The 27,910-nt window shown below is 42.1% G+C and overlaps 1 protein-coding gene across 2 annotated transcripts in view; it reads left to right on the top strand.

The window, feature by feature from the left end:
* COMMD1 (copper metabolism domain containing 1) overlaps positions 1 to 27,910 on the top strand; it is a 62,100-nt gene that overhangs the window by 20,735 nt on the left and 13,455 nt on the right. Inside the window, exon 3 of one of the 2 annotated variants that reach the window (XM_072927680.1) lies at positions 2,416 to 2,555. The exons of the other annotated variant lie outside the window; for it this stretch is intronic. Within the exon in view, the coding sequence (XP_072783781.1) occupies positions 2,416 to 2,532 (117 nt within the window). The 3' untranslated portion in view covers positions 2,533 to 2,555. The remainder of the gene's footprint in view (positions 1 to 2,415; positions 2,556 to 27,910) is intronic. 2 annotated transcript variants of the gene reach the window in all.

The following is a 27,910-nucleotide window of genomic DNA, read 5'->3' as shown; positions in this document are numbered from 1 at the left end:
GTGTGAAACATGATGTGGTTGGATATGGGGAATTAATTTGAAGTAGCTGGTTCATAAATGCCACTACAGTGAGTGCATTTTGCCAAATTTTGTAAATGTTTTCTGGCTGGAGAGAGCTGCTTTTGGGTTTGAGAATCCATCACAACTTGCATGCATTAATTCTTGCTAGCCTTGCCATTACTGATAAAGGAAAAAAAATGAACCCTTTTCCATAAGTGTTCTTAAAAACACTTCTAATGAAGAACATTTGAAAATAATATGCTCCAAAAAAGTGATTCCCAAAGTTTTCACTTTGGAAAAAGTGATTCAAGGTCTGTAAATTGGAGTTTGAACTCTTCTTCAGTAATGATTTTACAGCAACATTAAAAGTTTCCCTTATGCTGGTTTTGTAGTCTTTATAGATCCTGGCAGATCTATATTAAGATTAAAGGCAGATGAACATGCTAGCCATCAGCTTTGAAAGCCCATTTTCTTTAACAATATGACTAAAAATAAAATGGTAAAGCAGTTGCACTTTAGCCTGCATTTGCCTTCATCTTGTGATATTTAGTGCTCACCGCTCCTGGTTCATTTTTTCCATTTGAACAGCTCATCTTTTCTTTGGCACAATGGTTTTATCCTCTTGGGTTTTTTATCTACCTTGCTGGCTTTCTCTTAAAACATCTGCAGCTACCTGTCCCCTTCTTTATGTCCTTTTTTATCTTGTTCTCCCTCTCTGAGCATGTCTGTAAAGCTCTTTTGGCATGAAGTTTCAGCCAGACGTGAATCTGCTCGGAGGGATGGGAGGGTGAGCTGGAGCATCCTCCTCATGCCCTTCCTGCCCCCTGCACCAGCATTGCTGCACGTGGTGGGCAGCCACTGCTGTGCAGTGTTGGCTTACCTGCACATTTCAGTCCCAGATTTATACCTGACCTTGCCCCTGACAGAAAATTAATGCATTGCTTTTGCACCGTGGCTTGGCACTGAGATTATATTTCAACTTGTTTTCTGGACTTTGTTGTGTTATTTTCCTCATTGAATCTGCCTCTCCCCTGGGGTTCTGTTCGTCCTGTGGGCTGATTTGCCAATAAGTTTTACTTTCTTTTTATAAATATATAGCATTATATATTTTGCAATTTAATGTCTGAGACTGATCAGATATTACAGATTAGCTGAGAATTTGGATTTGGCTTTTTAAAATTTATTTACAGAATGGGTATTTCCACATACATTTATTTTCAGTATTTAAGATACCAGTAATTTATGTTATATCAGTTCTCTTGGAGCTTCGTTGGATCTTAAAGGAGGTTTTATGATCAAAGAGTATGTTCTGCCCTGGTTTAACATGAAGCTGGGATTCTGCAGAATTCTTCCCAGAAAGACCTGAGATAATCACATCATGATTATGGATTAAAGGGTTTTTTTCCCAAAATATTGTATCTCTCTTCTCTTTCCTTTTCTAAAAGCCTCTACCTGACAGAGGGCTCATCACAGTTAATGATATACAGTAAGTAAATACCACAATGTAGCAAATACCAGAAGCTAAATACAAGGTAAGAAATTAGGATTGTTTCTTTCAAAATTAAGGGCAAATGAAAGCAGCCTTTCACTCCATATATTTCTCTGGTCTGAAATCACCAGGGATATGTATCTTCACAAAAAACAAGTGTTTTTCTTTAAAGAACAGGCAGGCATTAGTAACAGCCCTTTCAGTGAAAGTCTGATATTCATTACTTACGATTATATTTTGATTGTCACTTTAAACTCTCCCCAGTGAGATAAAATGCTTTCTGATAAAAGGACTTGCTGAGTGAAGTGCACCTTTGCCAGTGCAACAGCATCCTTGATGCTGAAAAAGTAGGAACTGTCATCTGGCAGTTTACCTACTGTCTGCTGATGGCTGGGTCCAGAACCCTGGTAATTCAGAAAAAATACTAATAATAATAATAATAATAATTCAGGGAATAATTCTGTTAGTTCATGTGTGGAAAGAGTTCATAAGGATTAGAGACAATTGCCATGTACTGTATGTTGGAGATAACAGGCTACCAGTATTTTGAAGGTCTGGAGCTTGACCTTTCATCAGGTTTTAGTTGCAATGATTATAAAGGTTTAATTAATGTTTTGAGAAGGAGTAAAGTAGGTCTCAAAGTAAACTTCTGGGAGATTAATTTTTTTTTGACTTGTTAATTATGTCCATGCTACACAAATCTAGGCTGAAATTTCTATCATCTGTGCTATAAACAAACTATATTTATTTATAGCATTCACATATGAGCACGCTTTCACGATGTAATAAAAAAAAAAAATCTTAGAATTTATCTTCTATAAAAACACATTCCCTTGCTGGGAGTACAGACTGAATGCTGCTGAGGATGTGGTGGTGTTTTGTGCATTTTTCTGAGCCATTTTTCCCTTGGCTGTTGTCAGCTACAGTTATCCCCAGCCATGGCTGTTGCTGCTGCAGGGAGGTCAGACCAAGAGACCATCAGGAGTACACTCATGCTAAGGGTAGGAAGGATTATGGCTGTGCCTGCTTTTGCCTCTGTGTGACTCCAGCTCAGGCTGCTTCAGAGGTATGGCTGAAAATAGCCCCAGATAATGGATCTCCAGTCTTTTTTTATGTAGGAGCTGTTTGAAAAGGCAGATTGCTTTTTGTAGGATATCCGTGTGGGCAAAGCGACGCGTGGGGAGATGAAAAGCAGCTCCAGGTACCCGAACCAAAATAACTCCAGCCAGGCCTGCAGAGAGGAAGGAAAAGCAACCACCAAACCATTTTTCCTTTCCAGCCATAATCTATCTTAGTCTTTGTAGCTATTGACATCATCAGAAACGATGTTCCCATGGAAAATGGGGAGGCACAGGCATTTAGAAGCCAAATGAATCAACTTAACCCCAATGGGCTTAATATTTTTATGTGATTAAAATGAGGGAATCTGGAAAGTAGAAGTCAGTTGGGAAAAAAAATCACCTTTGTGGGCAAGCCGAATGTAATCATTTGAGCTTTTGTTCACCTTGGAAATTTATGAGCTGGAGGGAACAGTTACATAAGGGCAGTACAGTGCAAAAGCAAATAAAAAATGGAGAGGGCAGCAGGTCACTCCACAGAGAGGAAGCTAACACACTTGACTGACTTAACTCACTTATTTACTTAATCCTCTGCATGGCACTCTCTGTAGTCCTTTGCTTTGACAGGTCAATTTTTGTCACCTTCTTGGAGTGGAGAGAAACTTGGGGAACAAGGAGAGAATTTTGTTATTTGTGGTTCTTGGGATGTGAAAGAATAATAAGTATGTTAAGGAGATAAGAGCATTAAATGGAGGTATTAAATAACTGTCTGACTCAAACTGTCACTTTTCCACTGGGTGTACTTTTTCCCTCATGCATACATCCTATACAAAGCAAGGATATTCTCTACTCGGGAGTGCTGACAGTTTCAGTGCTGGTTTATTTATGAGTATGTGTGCAAGTGCACACATACTCATATATTCCCTGTCCTTAGTCTGGAAATTGATTTGCTGATGTAATTAAATAGAGTAAGTTAACTGGGATATAAGTATTTTTGATTGTAGCTGAGCTCAGGGTATTACAGGGGAAATTCTGCATTAATTGAAGGTGAGCTGTTATGAAGCCAGCAGTGATGCCTATTTACTGCCTTTCATCTGCCTAAATTCAGGTTCTGTCCTGGACCCTTGAAATTTTTACCTTCTTAGGTCTTGCACATTATGACAGAGGACTTGCAAACAGTTATATATAATATCAGTGATATCAACAAATATTTTGCGTTCTTTTGCATCAATCTGGCATTCACACAGAGCAATAAAATATGGGATAGCTTTGATGAAATGTCCTCCAGAGCATCTCATGCAGCCTTGAGAAAGAGATTGCAACAAGGCTGGGACAGGGGCAGCTGGAGTCCTGGCTGTTGACACAGCACAAGTGTTTCACCACATACCTTTTCTTGGAGCTGGCTCTACAGAGTCAGAGACCCTAAATTGCATCTCCCCCAGCACCAAAGGAATTGTTCTGTTTGAGGCAGTTGGCAGAGCAGTTTCTGTGTGACACTTGCACTGCTGTTGTGTAAATAATCACGCTGCCTGTGCAATTCCCCACCACCATTGACCTGGGGCTGTGTGGAGAGTGTCTGCAAACATGCAAATTAAAACACTGCATTTGCACAGAATGCCACATGCACACTGGCACCATTTGGCTGCATGACCTTGCAGCAAAGCCAGTCTATAATTGAGGTGAAATATAGTTGAAGGAGCAAAAATTGTCATCTCCACTAGCATCTTTTTAATAGAAGTCAAAAGTTTGGCATGATTCTTCAAAAACATTTTAAAAAGGGGAAATCTCTTTGCTGGAGAGTCTGTGTAGAGCAAATCAAAGCCTCTTTGCATCTTAGCTCTGGTGGTGGTGTCCATCTGTGTTCTTCAGAGGACTTGGATATCGACTTTAGCAAGTAATTTGTTCTTAGGAAACTCAGGGGAAAAAGGAGTTGGTGATGAACATAAATGCCCACTGCACTAGTTAACAAAGCATCTTGTTTTTACAGGCCTAGCCTGGCCAAATACATTTAAGATTGTTTTGCCAGTTGGCCAGCCTTGCCCCTCTTGCCACTGTGCCATGTTGCTGCTGAGAAGTGCTTTGGAGATCCTTTCTGGTTTTGCATGATCTCTGAGCATTCAGGGTGCAAGTAAGAACCACCAGGTTCTTAATTTCTTTTCATTAGGAAGAGCTACTGCAGGAGAAGGTATTGGAAGATACAAAAGGAGAAAGGTAGTACATTCCTGAGAAGCACTTGTAGAGCATGACACTCTTTTTGCTGCTTAATCCTTTGGATTCTCTTTATTCTATCTTGAATATATGAGTGTATCTATATATATTAGTAGACTTTTCATAAAAGATGGACCTCAGTTTTTGCTGTGCAAGAATTGATGCAACAGAAGAAACAACACAGTGGCAAAGCAAAATCCCTTCAGTTCATGGCTGATTCTCAGTGTTATCTTTTCATGGAGCAGATATTTCCATTCTAGTTTCTGCAAACTAGGGGCTTTCCATCCTTCTAGAGCTTCTACTCATCCTAGTTAAAAATGAAAAAATATCAACTTTTTTTTTTTCTCCTTTTCCTCTTATCATTCTGTTTCCAAAACCTCTGAAAGAGTGATTCCACAGGTAGCTGGCTGGCATCTGCTGGTGTGCAAAGCTGTCCTTGGCAGTTGGTATCTGGGTGTTAATTAATCAGCATGTGACACACTTGGAATCCTGGTGCCCTGTTTGGATAAAAGCAGGCTCTCACTCCTGCAGTTGCTGTTCCATCCACTAGCAGTGCTGCCTGGGGACTTCTAGAGGTCCAGCAGAGGAGTTTTGGGAGAGGCTGGTGCCCCTTCCCAGGGGAGTGAATGAAGACTGGAGGAAACAAAGCCTTTTTTTTGCAGGTTCACTTACCTCTATATTAAATGGATTTGTCAGCTCCTTGGTATGCTGGCTTCATCTTGTCAAAGTATAGACTGAAAGAAAGGCAGTAAATGGAACTGCCACAGGAGATCACAGGTGGCTTTGAGAGGGAGGTTTTGGTCTTTTCCTTGCTGCAAGGTGGGTTTGAAAAGTTGCTGCCCTTTGCTGCTTGTCCTCAGCCTTGTGCTGTCCCAGCAGTAACGTGTTCATGGAGCTGAAAGTGCCTGAGTGAATCCAGATGAATTTTTTTTGTTTCCTCCCCACCCTTTTATTTTTTTTCCACCCACATTATTGTTAGTGTGGATCAATTTGTTGAAGGGACATGTTGAGGGCAAAATTGGGCAAAAGAAATTGAGAGCTCTGTTTTGCCTTGAAAAAAATGCTCATTTAAGCATGCATGTTGAAAGAGCTATCATTTTAAATTCTAGCTAGTGATCTCTTGAACAGAAATGAAGCAGCTCTCCTTGAATGCTGAGGATAACTTCTCTGAAGTGCCAGATTTTCTTCCAAGAATGGAGGAGGAATAGAAAATGAGAGACACGGCTGTTGGATGAGTTTTGCATTGTGGAGTTCATCTGGAGAAGGGTGGCAAAGGTATCTGATATGGAGATGATCTAAAAGGGGATCTGGAGGTGGCAATCTGCACAGATTGCAGGAGCGGGGGAATCTCGAGACTTTAACAGCGTTGATATTCTTTGTTTCTAGAAAGTTTCTCAGCTGCGTGGACTTGTGACAGCAGTAATGACACACATGATTGAAGTACTGGTCCTATTCCTTGCCTGCTTATTTTGTCTAGTGTTAGTGGGAAACGTGGTGAGCTGAGCCACAGCTTGGCTGAGTTGCCTGAAGTGATCCTGTAAGTCTGGGAACAGCAACAGTCCTGACTTACTCACAGCTTTAACAAATAAACTCATTTATTGTTTAGTGTTTTTTTTCATTCAGTGGTTACAAGAAGCTGGTTGGTGTTGACAATTTCATCCTCAGAATAGCTTTCTCTGTTTCCTTGCATGCATCTGGTTCCATTTTTTTTTCTTTTTGCTTGTTTTGAAAATACTTACAGAGGCAGTGGGGTGAAGCATAAGTTTCTCTGCTTTTCTCTGAAAGGAGATGGTTGGGAGGAGATCACTGGCAAGTGCTTTTGGTTAACATAATCATTGTCCTATATACTACTTGAGGAAATGACTACTTTGAACATAATTCCTGGAGAAAATCCTCTTCATTTAAATCGAGATTCTAACTTACAAAAGATGCAAGACAATCCTTTGATTAAGAAACCTCTTGCAGCTGTAATTTTGCATAGACCTTGACACAAGGGTTTTTTTTTCCTGTCCTCATTTCAAATTATTGGTTGCAAAACTCCACAGAGATAATCAGACATGTAAATCATGCTTATATTTTTAGTTCAACTCACTGATGTAGATTCATTAATATGTTAATATGACAAGGAAAGCATAATTTAAATTGCATATGCCTAATTTGGTTAATAAATGCTTGAAATACAGTCCCAATTTTAGAAGTAGCCGTACTTGATACCAAACTTTCCGGGGTTTTTTTCCCCTTTTAAATCACAAGGAGAGTGCAAAACCTCTTGTTTTATGTACAGAAATAACTTTGTGGTGCTTTTTACCCTGACCATGCACAACCAAAGGACCTGTATGCTGGGAATCAGTGTTCCTCGTACACATTGTCACATTCCTAATGATTGAATTGTAATAAATTGCATCAGTGGAGACCTAGTGAGGATTGTGGTATTTGTGTAATTTGAGTTCCCAGACTGCATTAAGTGGAGTTAGGCAGACAGATAGAAGATAAAAAGAGAAAAGTTTCCTCGTGTTCAAATATGGCCAAGCTCCACCAATGCAAATCAGGGATGTGCTTGCCCTGTATTTAATTTGCAGTGGCCTAAGTAAATGAGATACAAATTACTACTGGAATTAGAATTAGACAGCTTCTGAATCTTGGTTGAACATGCAAAGCTGCTATAATATCAGGATTTTTTTTTAAGCCCCTGAAGTGATATTTGAATGCTTACAGGCAATAAACTTTTCAGTCAATTGATTCCATTTCTGTTGAATTACCCTCAAAAGTGAAGCTGTGCTTTAAGGACTATTAAAAAATTTCATTCCATTTAACCTGTAAATACGCCACAGGACTTGAGAAAATGAGTTTGATAATTGCTTTTTTTTGGAAGACTTCAGCCTGGAAGGCAGCATCTTAAAAGGACTCAGCACTGAGGAGTCTCTGAGGTATCCAGTTAGAGCCAGTCACACTGGCCTGACTCCTTGGTCTGAGGTAATGAGGTGTGACAGATCAGGAGTGCAGTGCATCATGGTCAGGACCAATAACCCTTTCAGAAAATTCCATTTCTGCTCTAAGCAGTCGTTTTGAGTTGTCTGCAGCTAATTGTAAACTGCCTGCTTTTGCAGAAAGGGAACTCTCATGTTTCCCAGTAAATATCACCATGATGCTCCAAGACAGCTATGAAGTGCAACTCTCTGGGAGAAAGCTCAAGTCTGATCAAATTTTATTAGACTAGAACCTGTTCCTGCCCACACGTGTCTTGATTATACAAAGAGACACGCCACTTGATAGAATTGGCTTTTGTGATAGCTACTGCTGTGAGAAGGTGAAAGAGAGGTGTGGATTCACATGCTCCTTCTCACTGAAGGCTGAGCTGAACAATGAGCCTGTCTGCATCCTGGTGGTCGCCCAGAGCTCACCAGAGAGGAGATGGAGAAACCCAGGCTGCTTGAGGGAATGATAAATCTGCTCTGCCTTGGACTATTCCCTCAACGAATATGGACTGCAAAGGAAAGCAAGCATTACTAGGTCAGCTCTAGGAGCCTAAGGTTTGGTGAGATAGATTCCAGCCTCTGTCTGAACTGCCTAGTGGTTAATGTAGCTTGACAGCTCCTCTCAAATGAGTGGTATGGACAAAACCTCGTCACTTTGTTCAGCTCAGGGCAGTGGAGGCAAACTGCATCAGCCTTCATTTTTTAGGAAGCAAAAGCAAAAAAGAAATGCAGCACCTCCCATTACACTGTGGGAAGTATAGTTGAGTGAAGGTCATTAAACTGTCAGCCAAAGAAGTGCAAGCTGCTGGGTGAGAGACCTGTATTTTCATTAAATCAAAACTCTTGGGCTAAAAATTAATGCAAGTTATAAATGAAATTATAAAGAAAACCTCTTTAAATGTGAGTTTCTTTTATAAAGTCGTGTTGAACAAGCACTGAGTTTACTGAGCAGAAGTACTTGCAGGTTTGAGCACACCAAATGCTTTGCATGACAATGAACATTGTGGATAAGCTGTGATCCAGGAGCACCGAGGTCTGTCATGGTCTGGATATGAGGTGTGACTGGGCCACTTTGTTTCCTGGCATTTTCCTCTGCAAGCACACCAAGTCAAGCTGGGTGGATGCTAAGGAAGAAGAAAGACAATACCTGCAGCTGAGAGCGAGGGTTTGGAAGTGATGGACAAACGGATTGGTTTGAAGACCTTGAAGCTGCTCTCTGGGGAAGGAAACAGTGAAGAAAAGAAGAGGCTTGTTCTTCCAGAACAAGATCAACAGGACTTGCTTACCTCTGAAGGGGACTGTTCTCCAGAGCTGCTGGAGGAGAACTTAGTTTGAGGGGCATGGGTGGTGCTGTCACATCCCAGTGGCCTTTGGGTTTTCTGAAAGATGTTGGCTTGCCATGATCCTTGGGCAGCAGCTACCTGGTCAGAAAACTGTGTTCAGCAAATCTTTGCATTTTATCCTAAACCATTGACTTTTGCTCTGAGCAGGCAAGTACTTTCTTTCTAAGAGCTTTGGAAGTTGCTGTTCTCTGGCATTGCTTTGTGGAAGGGGCTGTGAGAACTGAGATACTGTGCTCCAAACCTGGTCCTTCCTTCTGCCCCTTTTGGTGCGTTTGCATGACACCGTGTAGAGCTCTCCAGGAGCTCTTCTGGCTCCCAGGAGAGTTTTCAGCTCCTGCCTTTCCCTCGGAGCAGCACACAGAGCTCCTGGCCAGAGGGCTGAGGATGACCAGTGCAAACAGGGAATAGGAGCTTTGCTGCCAGCCAGGAATTTACACTGACTTCAAATACTTGTTGTGCTCGGCTCAGCCCGGCTCACATGTGCCATCCTAGGAAGTGACAGCAGTGTCCAACAGAGGGCAGGGCTTTCTCCTGAGGACAGGGAGTTGTCACCAGGCCTCTGCTGCCTCAGTGCCTTCCCCGCCTGGCAGCATTCCCTGCCTGAGCGCGGCTCCTCCGCGCCCTCCTTTCTCCTGTGCCCTTGGCTTGGCTCTGGTTGTGTGTTTGTTTTCTCTCCCACACTGACTCTGTTTCATTCACTGCCCAGAATAATAAGAGGTTTGTTGAAAGGGTGCTGCTAAGTAATTTGTCGTCTTCATTCATTCTCTCTTTGTTTAATGTTTGTTTTTGCTGTGCTTTGAATACAAAATTATTAATTTCATTGTAGTTTATTTCAATAGTATTTATTATTGTGGAGGCTCCTACGCAACCCCTCTTACTGCCATAAAAATCTCATAAATGAATACTTATAATCGGTTATGATGGTATTTTAATTCCCATTTCAGATACAGTCTGAAGGCAGAGAACATAAACACGAGGATTTCCATTAATTCTGGTGGCTGGTGTGAAAAACCCTCAACCCGAGTTCCCAGAGTGCAGAGCCTTTGTGGTATTGCCAGGGTACATCTCAGACAGTGCAGCTATGGCATTGATGGACATCAGTCCTGCAAACCAGTCCTCAGGCACCTCTGGCTAAGCCTGGAAAAAACTTGGAACACACAGTGACATCACCTGGACAAATGTTGGCTTGGGCCTCCTGTATGCACACAAGAATATTTACCTGTGGGCAAAGGAGTTTATTTAATAGCTCCATGCATTATAATGACAGAACATTCATGATATGTGTAAGCCACTGGAGAAAATATTAGTGGGATTTTTTTTCAGCCAGAGAAGATCTGAAATGGAGGTATATTGGAGCAGATTATTAATATCATGCCCATCCAAAATCTGGGAAATGGCTTTTAGTGTTTCACTTTCCTTTCCCTGTTGTTAGAACCTACATCAAATGCTGCCTTTTATCTGAAGTGGTTTCCCCAGAGAGCTGTGCTCCATGCCAGTTCCAGGTATTCATCCTCTGTCCTGCTCTGAACATCTTGTTTTTTCCAAATTCTCAAGTGTGAAGCAATAACATTTTGCACCTAGTAAAATGTAGTAATATGCTTATACTGCATGCACTCTAATCACTAAGGTCAGTCACTCTCAGGCTTTGCTAAAGGAGAAAGCAGTCATGCAGTGGGTTTGGAGTCCAGCAGGTCCCGAGCTGCAGGTGTCACCCCTCGGCAGCAGCACTGCCTGCCTGGCTGCTCTGAGCCCCATTTCTCTTCTCTTCCTCTGCTGCTTCTGCTTTCATTTCTTCTGCCTCTCTTTTCCCTCCTGTCTTTCCCTGCTGGTTCTGCTTTCATTTCTTCTGCCTTTCTTTTCTCTCCTGTCTTTCCCTGCTGCTTCTGCTTTCATTTCTTCTGCCTGTCTTTTTCCTCCTGTCTTTCTCTGCTGCTGCTGCTTTCATTTCTTCTGCCTCTCCTCTTTTCCCTCCTACCTTTCCCTGCTGATTCTACTTTCATTTCTTCTTCCTCTCTTTCCCCTCCTATCTTTTTCTGCTGGTTTTGCTTTCATTTCTTCTGCCTCTCCTCTTTTCCCTTCTGCCCCTCAGGCTGCTGTTCTGCCTCTGTGCTCCATCTTTTTGTTCCTTTGGCTTCCTCCTCACTCCCGAACTTGGTTGCTTGTTTTGTATAGCAGCTACTGGGTTATTTTCCTTTATTGGAATTGTGCAACACAGCAAAGGACCACAAAGTGTCTCAGGTTAAAGCTGCCCATGGGCACATGAAGGCACAGAGGCTGTCCTGGGGAAGGTTTAGGTTTGCAGGGTGCCTCCCTGTGCTGTTGCTTTACATCATCCTGCTGAGCCCCAGTGCTGTGTTATGGAAACAGTGTGTGGTTCTTGCTCTGCAGCACAGCTGATTTTTCTGGGAAGCTGTGAATAGATCGTATTCCTATGGTATGTGTGGTTTGGTGTTGGGGTTTTTTTTAAAGCAGTCTTCACTTGAAATTTTTAGTGAAACTCCTTGTCTAAAATTCTGTGGATTTAGTGAACAGAGCTTTAAAAACAAGGGTGGAATACAGAAGAAATACTTGGCACCTGCATCTTCTCCTACATTTGAAGTAATGAGCTTTATGTGGTACATTTGTGTAGCTAAGCTGTAAAATTTTGTTCCTAGTGATGATTATGCTAAGAACCAGCTTTGCTAGCTGAGGTGCACGTGAACACAAGCAAGGCTTATTACCCTGGAGACTTGATTAGAATTGGGCAGAGGGCAGCCTGAAAGTAAGCAGCATTTCCATTACAGGGAGCTGTAGCTGCAATGAAGACGGTGCTCACCACTGTCTGTAAGAGCTGTCCGTCAGTCTGGAGCAGTGGAACCTCATGCTGGTGACAGGACTTGAGCCTGCAGGGTGCATGAGGACACTGCTCCTTCCTTCTGGTGGTTTTTCCCCTTTGGAGCAGTGAATCATGTGGCAATCCCAGCTTCAAACAGGATGCTGTCAAGGGCTTTGATGGATTTACAGAGAGAATCGATTGTGCATGGGCTGGATGAACTCTTCAGATGCCTCATTGAGCATCAGCAAACCAAAGGGTCATTATCCCTTCCCCTCTCCCCCCCCTTACCTCATCTGTCATCTGTTTGTAGCCTGCACCAATCTCCCTCCTTAGACCTTTATTGTGAGTTGGCCTTACTTGAAAATACATTTTGAGAACCAAATGTGAACAAATTGGTCCATTGCTCACGGAAATAAGTATTTTTTTCCTTTTCCTCTTCTTGGTGGCAAACATGCTTCACAGTATGAGCATTGTTAATGCAAATGCCACCATCCTTTTGACACTCAATGGTATTTTTGATGAAGGCTGGGATTGGGTCACCAGAGTGGATGGAACATGACTTCTTCTGCTGAAAACGAGAACATGGAGATCTCTTACCCTTGAAATTATAAAGCTGTTTTTTGTCCATGGTTTCACACTCTTCTGTACAAGTAAACCTTTATCTCTCAGGCTTATGTTTTATGTTTAGTCTTTAGGCTTGGCTGGTACTAATTAGAGACAAATAAGGTGAAAAACAATGAGTCAGATGTTGAGGAAAAGTTGTGGGCTCTTTTCTATGAAAGCAAAGTGCTTTAGCTGTACAATCTGGATTTCTGGTTAGGCAGGAGATTTTCATGTCCTACCAGGGTATTTTTGAGTATTAAAGTAATAGCATAAGAACCTAAACATAAAAAAAAAAAAAGTTTTATGATCACGGGTATGTTACACCACTAAAGAAGTGACATCTTACAGTTGCCACTGTAAGTTGTGTTGTGCTCATGGCACATCTTCATGCCCCTTATAAATTCTCAGTGTATTTGGTTTCATGTGCAGCCTTCCATTGGCACAAACAGCTGGCTAAAACAAGCTGTTCTGGCTCCTTCTGCTCTTCACTTCTTCCCCTCTTCCTTCTTATCTTACTTTCCCGTTTGAGTCACTGCAATGTGTTAGGTACTCATGTAGCTCACCCCCTCACAAACATACGTGCCCATGGACTTTTTTTGGAAACTTGTGTTCAAACTCACAAGGCTGCACCCCTGCCAACTTGCTGTGTGGGGGTGTGCCAGGAGCAAATTATCAATTAGTGACAAGGAGAGAAATCTCCAGGGTGGAGGAGGCCCTGGAGATACCCAGAGCATGTTTCTTCTGAGGTTCTTGCAAGGACAGAGATCTGGTTATTTCAGTGGGTTACACTGCATGGGGTGACATCAGGCTGGCAACCTGTCACTCAGGCCCAGAGTCCTTCAGCATCTCTGTAAACACACAGGTCTTGAAGGGGTACTAAGGAAGCTTGTTGATGGAACTAAATTGGGAGGAGCTGTTGGCTTATTCCTGAGGTATTTTCTGGAAATTTTAGAAGGAATTTCTTCACAGTAAGGTGATTGAGCCTTGGAATGGGCTGCCCAGGGAGGTGGTGGAGTCACCACCCTGGAGGTGTTTCAGGAAAGACTGAAGATGGCACTCGGTGCCATGGTCTGACTGACACCGTGGTGTTGGGTCATGAGTTGGACTCAGTGATCTTTCCAGGGGTCTTTCCCAACCTAATCCATTCTGTGAGTCTATGGGTTGATCCCATATGTGATGCTTATGGAGGATGGGCCCAATCCTAACCTTACAAAGATGCTTTTTTTGTACTTTATTTGTGTATATTCAAAGATATTGCTCTCCTCCAGCATTTCATTTCTAATAGTTCCTATATTAAGGAGATGTTTTAAGGGGAAGAGAGTTAGTACATGCTGCTTTTAAATCTCTGAATTGCTTATTAATGTAAGCTGCATCACCCTGGAATTGTTTCAGTCCCCAGGGACTCAACACAATCATCATCATCACATCTTTTTTTTGGTGTGCTTTCCTGCTCTTTCTTTTGCCATGCAAGGAAATCAGAATCTAAAAGGGAGCCTTGGAGTTTGTCTTGTTTGAAAAACCTCCAGATTTCTGGCTTGCTGTCACTGTCATCATTGAACAGCATTGCAGTCAGGTACCATGGTGATCTTAAACACTGTCACACTGCCTGCATGTACTTGTCAAATAATTTTTGTAAGGTATTTTTCATTGCTTTGATTCCAAGACGCTGAAACAAGAGGCATATATAATCCCCACTACAATGTCAATGCTATTTACCTGAGAAGAAACTAATTTTTAATTATTTGCTTAGTGCAAAAAATTAAAATACCTTACTCCTTTGTGCTGCTGTAGCTGCACAAGAGCAGCTTCTGACTTGGGAATCTGCCTGTGTAAAAGTGCTGATCACTGAAATACAAATGGAACTCTGCTTCTGGACATGGGTTTCAAATGAACACTGGTAAGGAGCTCTCTGAAAGTAGAAATACAAAACAATATTCTCCTAACTTCCCCGGCCTTTAACGTGTTCAGGAAGCAATTCTTACCAGTCTTGTTCTGAGCTTGAAATGATTTGCTAAAATGTGGAAAATGTATTGCACACAGAACTCAAGGTGTTCTTGTTTAAAAGCAAAACCAGTGAGAGACTCCAAGTCAGAAATACAATTTATTAGGAAAAGAAAAAATCAAACAAGCAAACAAAAAACATGCTATAATTTAAAAAAAAAAAAAACAAAACAAAACAAAAAGCATGGACAGAGTCAGAATACAACCTGACATTCTTTTGGTTACGGGGCTGTGAAGTTTGAGAAAGCCAACAAACAAGTCAATGACAACTTAAACTATAAGCATGCCATAATTGTTTCTTTTTTTCTCCTAATTCGTGGCTCACATAAGGGTCAAGTGGCCAGAAGCAGCACAAACTAACTTACTGGGAAACTGGGGCAGGGGCTGGAAATAAATCTTTGAGTGGGAGAGCTTTCTTCTGGGAGAACTTTTACAAATATAAATATCGAAACACAGAAAATCTCATTCTGGAATACCTGAATAACCTGTTGTGTTGGCTTGACAAAGGCTGTTTTTCAGCATCTAACAAAAGGCACTATTGCTTTTGAGAGGGTGATTAGTTATTAATCTCAGGATCTGAGATTCAAAATAGTTTGTTTTTTATCTCCTACTTCAAAAAGAAGCCACAGGCTCTTCCTGGGGCTGATCCCTGCAACACCTACCTGAGGTCAAGTTTCCTGGGCAAATCCCTGGGGGTTTGTGTTCATTCAGCTAAAGCTCTGTCTCTAAGGCTGGCCTTGTTTTTTTAAAAGTGTCCAGAGAGCAAGATAAGGCTGGAGGTGATGAATTACTGTTGTACTAATGGCTTGTGTTTCACTGAGGATGTAGCTGAAATGGGGCAATATCGCTGCCTCAAAGAGCTGTTGCTACAGCAGGAATTCTGGAAATATTGCAGGGGTTTATTTACTTCCGTGAGGACTTGAATTCCAGCTTTTCTGCGTGATGCTCATCCTCCCTAGTGTAGCCTCCATACACTGGGCTGCCTGTTTCCCTGCTACACAGGGGCTTGGGATGATGTCAGAAAATGTGAATTATGGTGAAAGGAGTGGAATTACTCAGCGTTCAGCTTGTTCCTCCTCCGGCCAGCAGCTGAAGCAGGGGATTTGTTTCCCAAGTTCAGTGCCAGCACATCAGTACAATTTCTGACAGATGCTGCTCTCCTGAGACATGGCAGAACTTCATTCTTTTTCAGCTTGGCTGCACCCACAGTGTCTCCATCTGCAAGCAGGGTGGTTTTTCCCCTCTGTGCTATGGATCCTGATACACACCTTTGGCTATTTCTTCAACTTTGTTGATAGTGGGAACAGTTTCCTGGAGCTTGTATCCAATGTGCCAGAGGTATCCTTGGAAGAGATCTTTTCCCTAGGAGGATACTGATGGGCAATCAGAATAAAAACAGCAAAGAAAACCAAACAGCACAAAGCACGAAATTCAGACGGCTGCCTCCAAGAAGTACAAGGTGACATCTGGGAAGATTTATTCCCCACCTAATTTTTGGCAGACAGAATTGCTTCTGAATGGTGTGTGTTGAGTCCTGTGTCTGTAGGTTCCTTGTGTGGTCAGTGGAGGGAGAGGCTTCTCCAGGGAGTGGCTCGGGTCGATTCCGAGGGCAGATTCAGCCTGACAAAGACTGCCTTAAGCACTGCAGCTAACGGGGCTTGGGGTGAATACTCCTCAGTGTGCTTTATTGCACAAATATTTGTAAAAGCCTGCCGGTTGCTCAGCCAGCACCTCCAAAAGCCACCTTCCAAGTTCAAGCTGCAGCAAAGGGAAGTTTGTTCGTGTTGCCCATGCTGCCCATCCTCGTTGAGCACGGCTCTTAATCGTCTTTTCCTGCCCTGCCCTTGATCCCTCCAAATGCACACACCCGTGCTTTGGGTGGCAGCCTTCTCCTGCCGCTTTTGGGAGGTCACACTGTTTGATCTTTTTTTGGCCAGAGAAGGGGCGAAGAGAAAGGGTTTGCTGTGAAAGGGATTTTTAGTGAGGTACTTGTCTCCTGTTAACTCGGTGACATTGTAACAGCTGTGCCTGTAACATTATCCTTAGGAAAAAGCTGAGAGTTTGCTGATTGTTCCCCTCCAGAGCTGGAGTGTTGTCCTGTTCCCTCCTGTGTCTTTCACACTTTGACTTCTCAGTTTTTAAAACAAGAAGGAAATTCAAGGTGAGTGCAATTTTTTGGTGAGGATTGCGCATTTATAAAAGTTGTATTACAAATAATGGAAAAATACTGTTATATAGATTAAGAAAGAGGAAATTTGTTTCTCTAATGCTCTAAATGAAACAAAATCTTCATCCACCAACTGATCATCTGTTGCCCACAGAAGTATTTCTGAATGGCTCCAAGTAGTTTTCTAGACTTGCAACCAAAGATGTGAACACTTCTGAAAAAACAATTAAACCTCTTTAATTCTGCTTTCCTTTCTCTTTCTTTCTTATGCCTGAGGCTATTTTGCCTTTCTTAGTCTTTAACAAGTGTGTTTTTATATCTTAAAAATATGGAATAATTTAATATAATTAAATGGAATAAATTTAACATCATATCAATATTTTTGCAGTGAATACCCGTTACAGTATAAAAGGTTTATCATAGGGTTAATAAAATTACCTAGACATTCTATCTTACAAAACTGTAGGAAACCGTTATGTATCCAGTTGCTGACTGTGTGGTGTTTGGAGCAGGAGGGACTGGATTTGACAGCATGGCTGTGAAGACAGATAGAAGTAAACCCAGATTTTTTTATCTTTTTATTGGAAAATGTCAGTGTGTTCTAAAACCAACCATTTATTCAACGTTGCATCACCTACAATGGCAGCATGAATTCCTTTCTGTCTGAGCAGGAAGCAGCCAGCACTGTCTATGGAGTTTTTCCACCAGGGATAAATAAATCCACAGGAATGCCTGCTGACCTCTGCGTCTTGAACTTCTAGCTTAACTTAGCCTGCTTTCCCTGTTTATCCTGTGCGCTCCTTGGGTGAGGGAGTTTCATGCCAGGGAGCAGCCCTGCTGATACTCAGAATTCAGAAACTGCCTGAAAAAAAATGGACCAGGAAATACATAGGTCAAAACCAGGGGAATTTCAGTCAAGGTTTTATCGGTAATGTTTTTAATATTCCTTTACAGGAGTATATGTTGTGCTTATAAACCAGCAAGAGTTGTGTGCCTTTGCTTCTTAGAAAATTTATAAATATGTATCTTTGAAATTATATATCAGATAATTCATGGCTAAGGGGAAAGCTCTGTACTTCATTGTGTGGCTTGCTGTGGAAGGAGCTGTCTGGCCAAATCCTGCACTATGGCTGATACCAACCTAAAAAGACTTCCCAAATCCTCACATTCTGATATTATCAGCTGTCTGTGTTATCATAATGTTGCATGTATTGACATGGACAAAACCAAGAGAGCAGAAGACGGTGTGGAAGTGTTGAGCTGTAGCTGTTGGGTGCAGCCTGGTGCGGATGAGCAAAGTGCTTGGCTTTGGGACAGGAGAGCTCAGCCCACAGCAGCCAGATTCTAAAGTTATGGTTTTGTTTCTGTTCTTCTCAGCATGAGGAAAACTTTGTTTTTGTAGTGGTACTGGAGAACAAGGTTAAATTCTTTCAGGACAAGTTCATTGTATCTGACCTGGAAAGAAAAAAAAAAAAAGTATTTTATGCTTATCTTTGAAGTGTATTTGAAATGAAAATGAAAGAAAAACAGTAAACAGTGATGAAGGCAGGGCTATTTCTGTCATGATATTCTGCCTTCTGTCCCCTGTGCACACACTGTAATTTATCCTAGCATTTGCTCCTGCATGAGATGAGTTCCACACTAGGCTTAAACCATGTATGAATTCCCTCTGCAAAATGATGTTTTGCAGGGAGTACAGGGCAGAGAAGCCCTTTTGCCTCATGTTGTGGCAGCTGGGGGTCAGAGGAGTCTCCTCATTCTCCTCATTCTAGCAGGGAAGATGTTTCCCTACAAAATTCAGCTTCTTTCTTGTTGGCTGGCTCAGTGCCTGGTGCCAGAGTAGTGGGGGAGACACTCACAGAGAGAAGCACCACAGCATCTCCTTTGCTACCAGAGTTTCAATTCAGCACCTCCAGGCTTTTCTCCATGAAACCACGGCTCAAGCCTAGCTTGCCTTACGCTTTATTTCTTTGTGTTCCTGTGGGAAGGATCGAGTCTCCTGTTGCTTTCTGGGCACTGAATTGCAGCCCTTGTTGCAGTGCCTGGCTGCAAAGCCACATCTGCCAAGAAAGGCGTGTTTGTCTGGTGAAGTGCTGCTGGCCGGGTCCCTGCCCAGCTGGGCAGCACTCACTGTCACAGCTTGGCTGCTGGGCTGGGCTGGCACCTGATGGGGGACATTAACTATCAGGCTGCTGATGCCTGACTGTTTACAGATGGGTTTTTGAAGAAGGTTTTGGGGCAGGGTATGTTTTCCCAGGGACAGGGCTTGTTTTCCCAAGGCGTTGCCCACCATCCTGTTGCACCAGAGCTCTGGCAGCTGTGGTGGCAGCCACCCACCACCCGTCCCGGTGTCAGGATGCCTTGTGGTTCCTCAGCCACGGCATTTCCAGGTCACCTGAAAAGCTTTAAGGACACTTCGTGACCTGGAGCCATGCTCACTCAGAGTGTAAACCCAGCCCCTCTCCCCTCAGGGCCCCAGGCATGTTTGCTGTGTTCCCCACTGAGGGTGGAAGGTTTACATCAGCTACTGTTCAAATAAACTTAATTGGTTTGGACTTTGTTTTTTGGACAATACACATCAATTGTGAGGCAAGGCTTTTATTGGCAATTACATGTTTGCTTTTCCCTTGCAAAGTTACTTATGCACTGACAGTCCTTTGATTTAAGACACCAGTTTATTGGGCAGACACATACTGCTATCTCCTCTAGTTACCCCTGGAAGATGTCCATCACCCATCCCTGAGCTGCTAAGCTTTATTTTCTAAGAGGAGATTTTAATGAATTTATGTTTTATTCTAAATGAAAGTGCCTATTTCTAAGAATACGGTTTGTTACTTTAGTGCTAACTCTTATAAAATACAAAAATATTTAATTATTACTGTTGTTCAAGAAATCTGGAATTCACTGCATATTTAGAAAAATACTCTGAAATTTCATGCTTAGTTGATGACTAAGCTTTGCTTCAGAAATAATTGGTAATTCTTCAGATAATACTTGTTCCTAGAATTGGGTAAGAGTGGGTACTCTTTGTCCTAAAGGAGGGAGAAACTGATAGTGTTCAATATTTGTCCAGCTGTCTTCCCACTCCTCCCATAAGTACTTAAACCATATGTAAATAATCACTTACAGTCCATTTTACATTGTTTTAATTAAAGCCATCTCTGCTTCCTCTGTAATTTCTCTTAGAAAAAACAACTATAACAAAAGTTTATGTGACATATTTGGCATGAATAAACCAATCAGGTTTTACTAACCTTTTAAACCTTTTTATTTAGCTTTAAAAAACACTTGGGAGAAAACCAGATTGTTCCAGAAAGGATGGTTTAAGGAAAAGCCTTGTTAAGGTCATGGTCTTTTCCTGTGTTCACTTTGTATTTTTCATAGTCATCTGTTACTTAAAATATCTTCAGGTTGGTGGTTGCTCTGCAGTTTATTTGGAATGCCTAATGACAAGCTTCAGGGGGAATATTTGTATTTGTGCCTTGGGGAGAGTGTCAGGAGCTGACATCCAGGAGCAGGAGCTCAGGCTGAGCCTGGGCACTTGCTGACTGTAACACATCCTGCACTGCCACGTGCCTGAAGAGCTGAATAACCATTTTCTGTCCTTCTTTCCCCAAACTGTACAGCTGCTGCACTCCTCTGCACTCTCAGGAGCCTCTAGGTCTGCTAGTTCTGAGTTAAATAGAGGATAAACCCGCTAATTTTGTTTCTAGTTCCTTTGGCATGCATAACGTTCAGAGAATAAGGAGGGAACGATGCCTTTTAAACTGGATCATTTGTTTTGGTCTTAAGGGCACCAAGCTATTTTTAGAACTTTATCTGTCTTGTGAGTTAAGTGAGGTGTTTTGAAGTTCAGTCCAACAGGAATAGGGATTGTTTTACCAGCAAATGTGAACAATTTTGTTTTGTAAGTTGGAATCAGTGTTTAGTTACTCTGTCCCCATTTTTTTTGTGGATCACAGTTGTGAGAAGATTCAGGACATAGAGAGTGAGCAAGGCTGCTGAAACAAATGCACCCAGGGAGCAAAACTGAAAGGGCTTTGGAGATGCATTTTGCTTTTTTTCACATGGAATGCTGAAAATAATTTTGCTTTTCATGTTACAGAATATGGATTGTTTTACATAACTTGCTGATGAGCTCATTGGTGTTCAGCAGCATAAACAAGTAAACCCAACCCAGATGCAGCATCAGCCTCAATCAAACCTTTCATTAGCAGATTCCATAGACCTCCACTTCCTACATTTTTTGAGACAAACTTCTTAAGGGGTACCAATAAATAAAGTTATAAAAGGCAAGTGCTGAAGCTTTCTGGTGATCCTAAGCTAATTTCATATTTGTAGAGGGCTGCAGCCCAAGTGCTCTCCTCACATGAAACCAGGAGATTCTTCTCTTCTCTTCTCTTCTCTTCTCTTCTCTTCTCTTCTCTTCTCTTCTCTTCTCTTCTCTTCTCTTCTCTTCTCTTCTCTTCTCTTCTCTTCTCTTCTCTTCTCTTCTCTTCTCTTCTCTTCTCTTCTCTTCTCTTCTCTTCTCTTCTCTTCTCTTCCTCTTCCTCTTCCTCTTCCTCTTCCTCTTCCTCTTCCTCTTCCCCTTCCCCTTCCCCTTCCCCTTCCCCTTCCCCTTCCCTTCCCCTCCCCTCGAGCTTCAAGGGTCTTCAAAAGACACTGGCTTTTCCCTTTTTTTGGACAGGAGGAGAGGTAGATAGGACTGCTTGCTGCCAAGACTCAAATGCAGGGTTTTTTTACTGTGAATTTGAGCTTCTGAAAGATTCCTTGGTCATAATCTTGGATCTTTCACATCCTTTCACCTTTCTCTGAATTTTAGGATACAAAGCCTATCTTGCAGCTCTCAAAATTCATCCAAGTTTGAGTTTGGCTGTGAGCTGCCTGCTGGTATTGATCTCTTACTCACCAATGACTTAAAAACAAATCCATTTACTTAAAAACAAGTCCAGTTGTTGTCATCTGACAGAGGCAATTGATTTGTGTGGGAGGCAATTGATTTGTGAGTTTCTTCCCTGCTTCTTTAAAATCCTTTTTTTATTTCAAAGGGAAACAGTCCGGATTTATGGGTACTGTCATTAATGGAAGGTAAATACATCTAGAATTCATGTAAAGCTCACTTTGAAGGATAAAAAGCAAGTGTCACATGAGCATTTATGCAAGCATTAAAGCATCACCAATATAAACATCATAGTTAGCATCATCTCATCTCAAACCTTTTCAGGGTCTTTTTTCTTTCAAGAAAGAACTATAATGATATTTTTGGAAACTGGATTATAGACTAGTCACATTGAGCAAGATAAAATCCACATACAGCCTGGTTCTCTGTAAAGCTTATGCAACAGGTTTGCAGCCTCACACAAAGTGTTGCCATGCTGAATGTGATAGAGCTTTGTATAACAGGAGTCTTATGTCATCCCTGCAATTTTTAAAGCAGAAGTGGGTAATCCATGAACAGAACAGTAAGGGCATTAGAGACTAAATGGGAGACTAATGACTACTGATGGATTACTGAATGTCAGGTTTTGAAGCTCTCAGCGTGGTCGCTTGCCCTGTGAACTGGCATCTCTTTCAAACAGCCAGTCCAGCTCAGGCATTAAAGGAAAAGCTTTGCAAGAACTTCCTTGCTGCAGCAGAATTCACATTATTGAATTGGGCATGTGTGCTTTGTTGTGCAGACCGCTCACATACTGCAGATCATAAAATTCTGGTAATAAACCCAATCCTTGATTAGATATTTAAAATATATGGTTGTCTTCCTGTTCTCCTCATGCCAGTGGGGTGCTTTGTTCAAGCCTTCCTGGCTGTGCTTTTCCTAAGCACTTCAGGCACATGGCAGGGTAATTTAAACAACTTGTTGGGTTGAGGAAGGGGAAACTTCCAAGAAGCAGGTGAGAAGGATCTCGAGCAGAGTAATTCATTGCCATGGCTCTCCTCATGCATCAGAAGTGGCAACTTTCTGGTGGCTCTTTCCCAGGAATGGGCATCCAGGAGTCCTCTGCTCCCCAGCCAGACATGGTGTTTTACCAGGGGGAACCAAACTCCTGGAAGGTCTGATTGTGTTTCAGGCTTTTTCTGATAACAAACCTTCAAAATCATGGTACCGAAGCGTATTGCTGAGACAAATTTGGTTTAAAGGCTGCTTCAGATTTTACTTTCCCATCCTAAGTTGTGTTGTCCTTCATAGGAAGTAAGTCTCTCAGAGTGCTCAGTTTTGTGCCTTGTCGTATCTGATTGTTTGCTAAAAGGAAAGAGAAGAAAATACGTGCTAATTTTGATTTCTTCAGCCAGAAGTCTTTGGTGTGTGTTGGGTGATTGTGTCTGTTGTTAAGGTTGTGAAAGGGGTTTCTTCTCCCTCAGCAAGAAACATTTCTGTATTCACTTCAAAGAGTGCTGGCCCATTTTGTCACCTATGAAAGCATTTGTGCTGATGGCAAGTTGTCTTTTGCCCAGAGTGAAACTGTACCTCCTTAATTTACTGTGAGCTGCTACACTTGGTCACTCCAAGGATGGACCATTCCTCCATCCTTCAACTTCTACACCATATTTTTCCCCAACAACCTTTATCTTACTATTGTTTTCTTTTTGCTACATCTGTTCCTCTTTCCCACTTCATGCAAAAGCACATTAATCATTAACATTTGTACCTGTGGCTGAAAAACAGCCTTTTCAAAGCTGCTTTCAGCTGAGCTGTAAATATTGAGCAGCACATCCACTGGTACCTGTGGACACCACTTGTGAAATACTGCTGCTATTAAGTGCTCCAGGTTTGCATTTGGGGGGTAGTGTGTGTTGCTGTACACTTTGGGATGCTCAGCCCATGGATAACGGGCTCAAAAAATGAACAGCAGAATTAGGGAGAGAAGGGATATGACTCAAAATGAGTGTAGCACATGCTGGTATTAAGCCCCCTTCTATTGAATACAGCCTTGGGACAGTGCCTGTGGTATGGGATCATCTTTTTGGAGTTGTGGAGCCTGAAATATTTTGCTGTAAGTGCTGGACACTTTGTCTCCAAAGCAAAAATTTTGGTCTGTGGTTTTGGGGGTTTGTTTGGGGTTTTGTTATGTGAGAAAAACAACCCAACGACTCTGTTTTGCCCTTCATAGCTGAAAACTAAGAGGACAGTGATTAGAGCTTTTACCTAAGACAAAAAATTAGAAAATCTGCTTTTCTGGCCATTTTATCTCATAGCAATAAATCTCATTGAGCTGAGTGCATCTGTCCATATGGATGTGGTTATTCTGAGACTAAAGAACTTTACACATTGCTGCTGGTGCTCCAGACCTAGGTGCCAGGCTCTTTTTGCTTCTTCAGAAGTTATGTTCTGGTGGGTGAATCTGTAGACATCAAATAAAACATCAAATGCCAGCCCCTCATTATAGTTAGATAAATGGGTGTTAGCTGGGGAGAAGTATGGTGATTCATTTTTTAATGAAAAGAAAATGTCTTCAAATGTTCTTTTTGTGGTAATACAGTCTCTATTCAATGTGTCGTCTTTTGAAAGTCTAATCCAAATTCTAACCACTGTGGGTTTTGTTATTTGAACTTATTTCCAGGTTAGTATCCCTCCCAGGCTATTATTTTTACATGCTTAAGACTCTTGTTTAAAAATAAAAAGTAGGCAGCTTGGATTTTAATGCAGTCAGGTCAGTAAATAAGGATAATTTTTCAGCGTTTCTATCCCTCCATCCTCCCCATCCACACAGCTCCTGAAGGGGATCTCTTTATTTTTATTGTCCCTTACAGATGAGCTTATCTCAAGTTATTGTACCCATTTTGAGGGGGTGAGGGGTTAGTCCAGTCTTCATCCTGTTCATGAATGATCCAAAGAACAGTATCCAATTCCTGGATGCTCTAAAGCTTAGTTTTTCATTTTGACTAATTGTTTTCTGGAAATAATGAGCAGCAGTGGCTTCACAAAGCACGGTCTCCTGGCACCCAGATCATTAATGACTCACTGCATCTTTAGTAGCAGTTAAAAATATGCTTTTCCACACTTTGAACAAGTTCTGGTGCTTACAAAGGAAGGGTAACGTGTGGTGGGAGTGAGTGGAGATGTATTTCCTTATCATTTTCTATTCATGACCGTTCTGAGGCACAGAATCCAAGGCAACCAAAAACTTGCAAGAAAAGAGGGATTGCATTAGAGGCGTGGTCCTGAGGAAAAATATTGTCTGGGGTGGGTTTTTTTCACATGGCCAATGACCCTCTTGCCTCCTCCTTAATTCCTCTGCAGAGATGCAGTGCAAGGACCACTTCATGTTTTTGAGGCTTGTCTGCAGTGAGAGCACTAAAATTAGTCCCCTGTTCTGGAAGACTTCGGCTTTCTTGGAGATTTTGTGATGGAAATTTCATCAGCCACGTTCTTGAAGAGCAGTGCTGGGGGACAGTGGAGGGAGGGGAGCGCATCATCCACCTGGGATAACCTCTGGGAGAGCTTTCCAGCAAGGGAAATCCCTCATGAACGCTCTCACAGGCAGCTCCATTCTCATCCCTCCTTGATCTTTCTTGTGAGGACAAGCAATGTAGGGCCCCTCATTGAACTGCAGGTGCATCCCTGAAGCTGCTGCTGAGGATTGACCCCTGACTCTTTCCAGCCCAAGGTCTATGACTGCATTCCCCTTGGATCAGCTCTTGGGAAGATGCTGTGATGATAGGAAAAAAAAACAGTGAGGTTAAAAAGAGAAATCCAAATCTGATGTTGTCTGTCCCTGATTTATTTTGTGAGATTCAGCCTGAAAATTGTAATTGATTTCTTGGTGTGACTGCCTGGCTTTCTTAAAATGTATAGTGGAAGTTACTGTTTTGAAAGTTACTCTTTTTTTGTTGCTTTTTTGGTGCAGGGGATGCTCGTGGTGCCTCCCCTGCTCTGCTGCCACACAACCACAAAAATCCCAAACCACAACCAAACACTTCCACTGGTTTGAAATGAGGACCTGAGGTCTGCAATGTCAATTTAAGGTATTTCATCAGCATTTAATTACAGTCCTTTGTTAAGTGGCTGCATACAGAAGTAGCACAAACCCATAAAATGGTAATGCTGAGTTCTCTTCAAGAACTTGTTTATTGGGGATCCAATAAGAGGAGGTCAGAAATGCCAAATTCTCTCCCTGGTTATTTCAGGAGCGCCATAGCACCAATACCTTTTTCATAACTCAGGCTGATATTTTAGAAATGTCTTTACATGTCTACAGCTTGTTTCCAGAAATGTTAATTGGGCTTGTGGGATGAAAGGCCATTCCAAATGTAAAGCTGCTTCCCAGCACTCTTTATCTCAGGAGAATCCTTTTCTCCAAGGAAATTAAGGCACATTTTACAATATCCACCATATTTCCAAGCCTACAGCAGAGCAGAGTGAATGCAGGGAACCAAGCATGCCACCTCTTTTCCTAGAACTTTTTAGCTGTTTATCAAACTTTGTTTTCAGTTTCTGAGCAGGTTTAGCCCTTCTGGAAATGAAACTCCACTTCTGGTTTGCCTCAGGCACAGAGCAGGCAGGTCCTGTGGGTGCTGTGTCTGCACAGTGTCCTGGGCTCTGCTCTCCCTGCAGATCCTTGGCAGGCTCTGGGAATTGAATCCCAGCACTTCTGTGGTGGATACAGACTGCTGCTAAGGAGACTTGAACTCAGCTTTGCTAATTAATGTATGATTTTTTTTTTTTTTTTAATCTCCAGAAGGGAGATGAAATGATGCTTTTGGAGAAGCAGTCATTTGGGTTTTGTAAATCCTTCTGAGCTCTGTGTGTGTTGGAAAGGCTTGAGAAGGAAGGGAAAACCAGAGGTGCAAGGGTTGGCTGGTCAGTGAAAATCCCTGTTAGGCATTCAGCAGGGGGGCAGATAAAAACAAGCTTAAGAATGGGAGGAAATAAACCTGAGAACTGAATTATTTATTGCTGCTGCAAAACGTGTGCTATCTCCTGTCTCCTAACCTTAAAGAAAGATGTAATAGGCATGGAAAGATGTAGTAGGTGTTAGGAGAGACATGAAAATCCTGCAGGCAGGTAGGAAAGGCACACAGACATTCCCACTTCTCGGTGACATTTTTGCCTTTCTATGCAGGCTCCTTTTTTCCTACCAGCCCTCAAAATAATTCAAATCTTTCCATACAGTTTCCACTACCTCCTAGCCTTTTCACAGGTAAGGGCTTAGCTTCCCAGGAGGCAGGGGGTTTGAAATGCAAGATGTTCAAACCAAAACCAGCTATTTTTATCACAATGCTGCAGTTGTCCTGGCTTTGTTAGCACCTTCTGGTCAAGAGAGCAGCTGAAAGAACAGCCATCGGTACAAACCCCTAGGCTTGGCAGGATTAAAAATCCTGGGCAGTGTTTTGATGCTTGAAAAGAGAAGAAGCACATGCATTTTAGGAGCACAGGTCCACTCACAGATTTTACTGTAATTCCACCAGCTGAAGGCTGGTGTCCAGACTCTGGGTGCAGGCCCAAAAAAACAGGTTGCTGTTGTGGAGAATAGAAAAAAAAACAAAACAACAAGAGACTTCTCCTTTGCTTCAAAGGCACAAAAAGCTAAATGAGCCATTCACATCATCTCCATTTTCCTCAGGAGAAGTGGTTAAGGTCTTTTATTGACTTCTTCTCCCCTTGTTCATGATGAGAAGAAGAAAGAGACAACTAATTAAATATCTAATGTGGAAGAGCTGAAGCCTTCTTTGTGCAGAAGTATCTTTGATTCTCATGTGTTTATTTTCCTATTCAGTTTTCATATGCTGAGTGGATTGCTTATTAATTGTTACATGGCTACTGTGCAATTCAGTTATAGAAATGATTTCTACTTCAGTACCACTTGCCCTTGAATTGAGAATGGGAGGTCAACCAAAATTAGATAACTCCTCTTCATACCTTATCTTTCTGGAAAAAAATACGCTTCAGCATGATGCCTGTCAAGAGGACTATGACATTCCAGCCTTGAAACAATCCTTGTGGCCAGGCTGGTTTGGGGATCCTACTGAGAACTGGTGTCCTGATCTGTCCTGCTGAGAGCTTTAAACAGATTAATCCAGGTGTGCTGTTGACTGTAGTGCAGAGCTGGTATTGTATTGCCCACATTCATTTCTAGAATGAATTGTGAAATCACAGATTGAATAAAACAAAGTTGTAATTTTAACCGAGGCAAGGAGAGCTGTGTGGGCAGAGCAGGCAGGTCCCTTGGCTGCAGTGAGATTCTGCTCAGGCAGAAATGTCCTCCCACGCTCGTCTCTTCAGGGTTGCACCTCCAGCTTCAGCTTTCACTGT

The sequence above is a fragment of the Taeniopygia guttata genome, chromosome 3 (genome assembly GCF_048771995.1).
Source record: "Taeniopygia guttata chromosome 3, bTaeGut7.mat, whole genome shotgun sequence".
In the NCBI taxonomy this organism is placed as follows: Eukaryota; Metazoa; Chordata; class Aves; order Passeriformes; family Estrildidae; genus Taeniopygia; species Taeniopygia guttata.
This window is presented reverse-complemented; position numbering and strand designations above follow the sequence as displayed.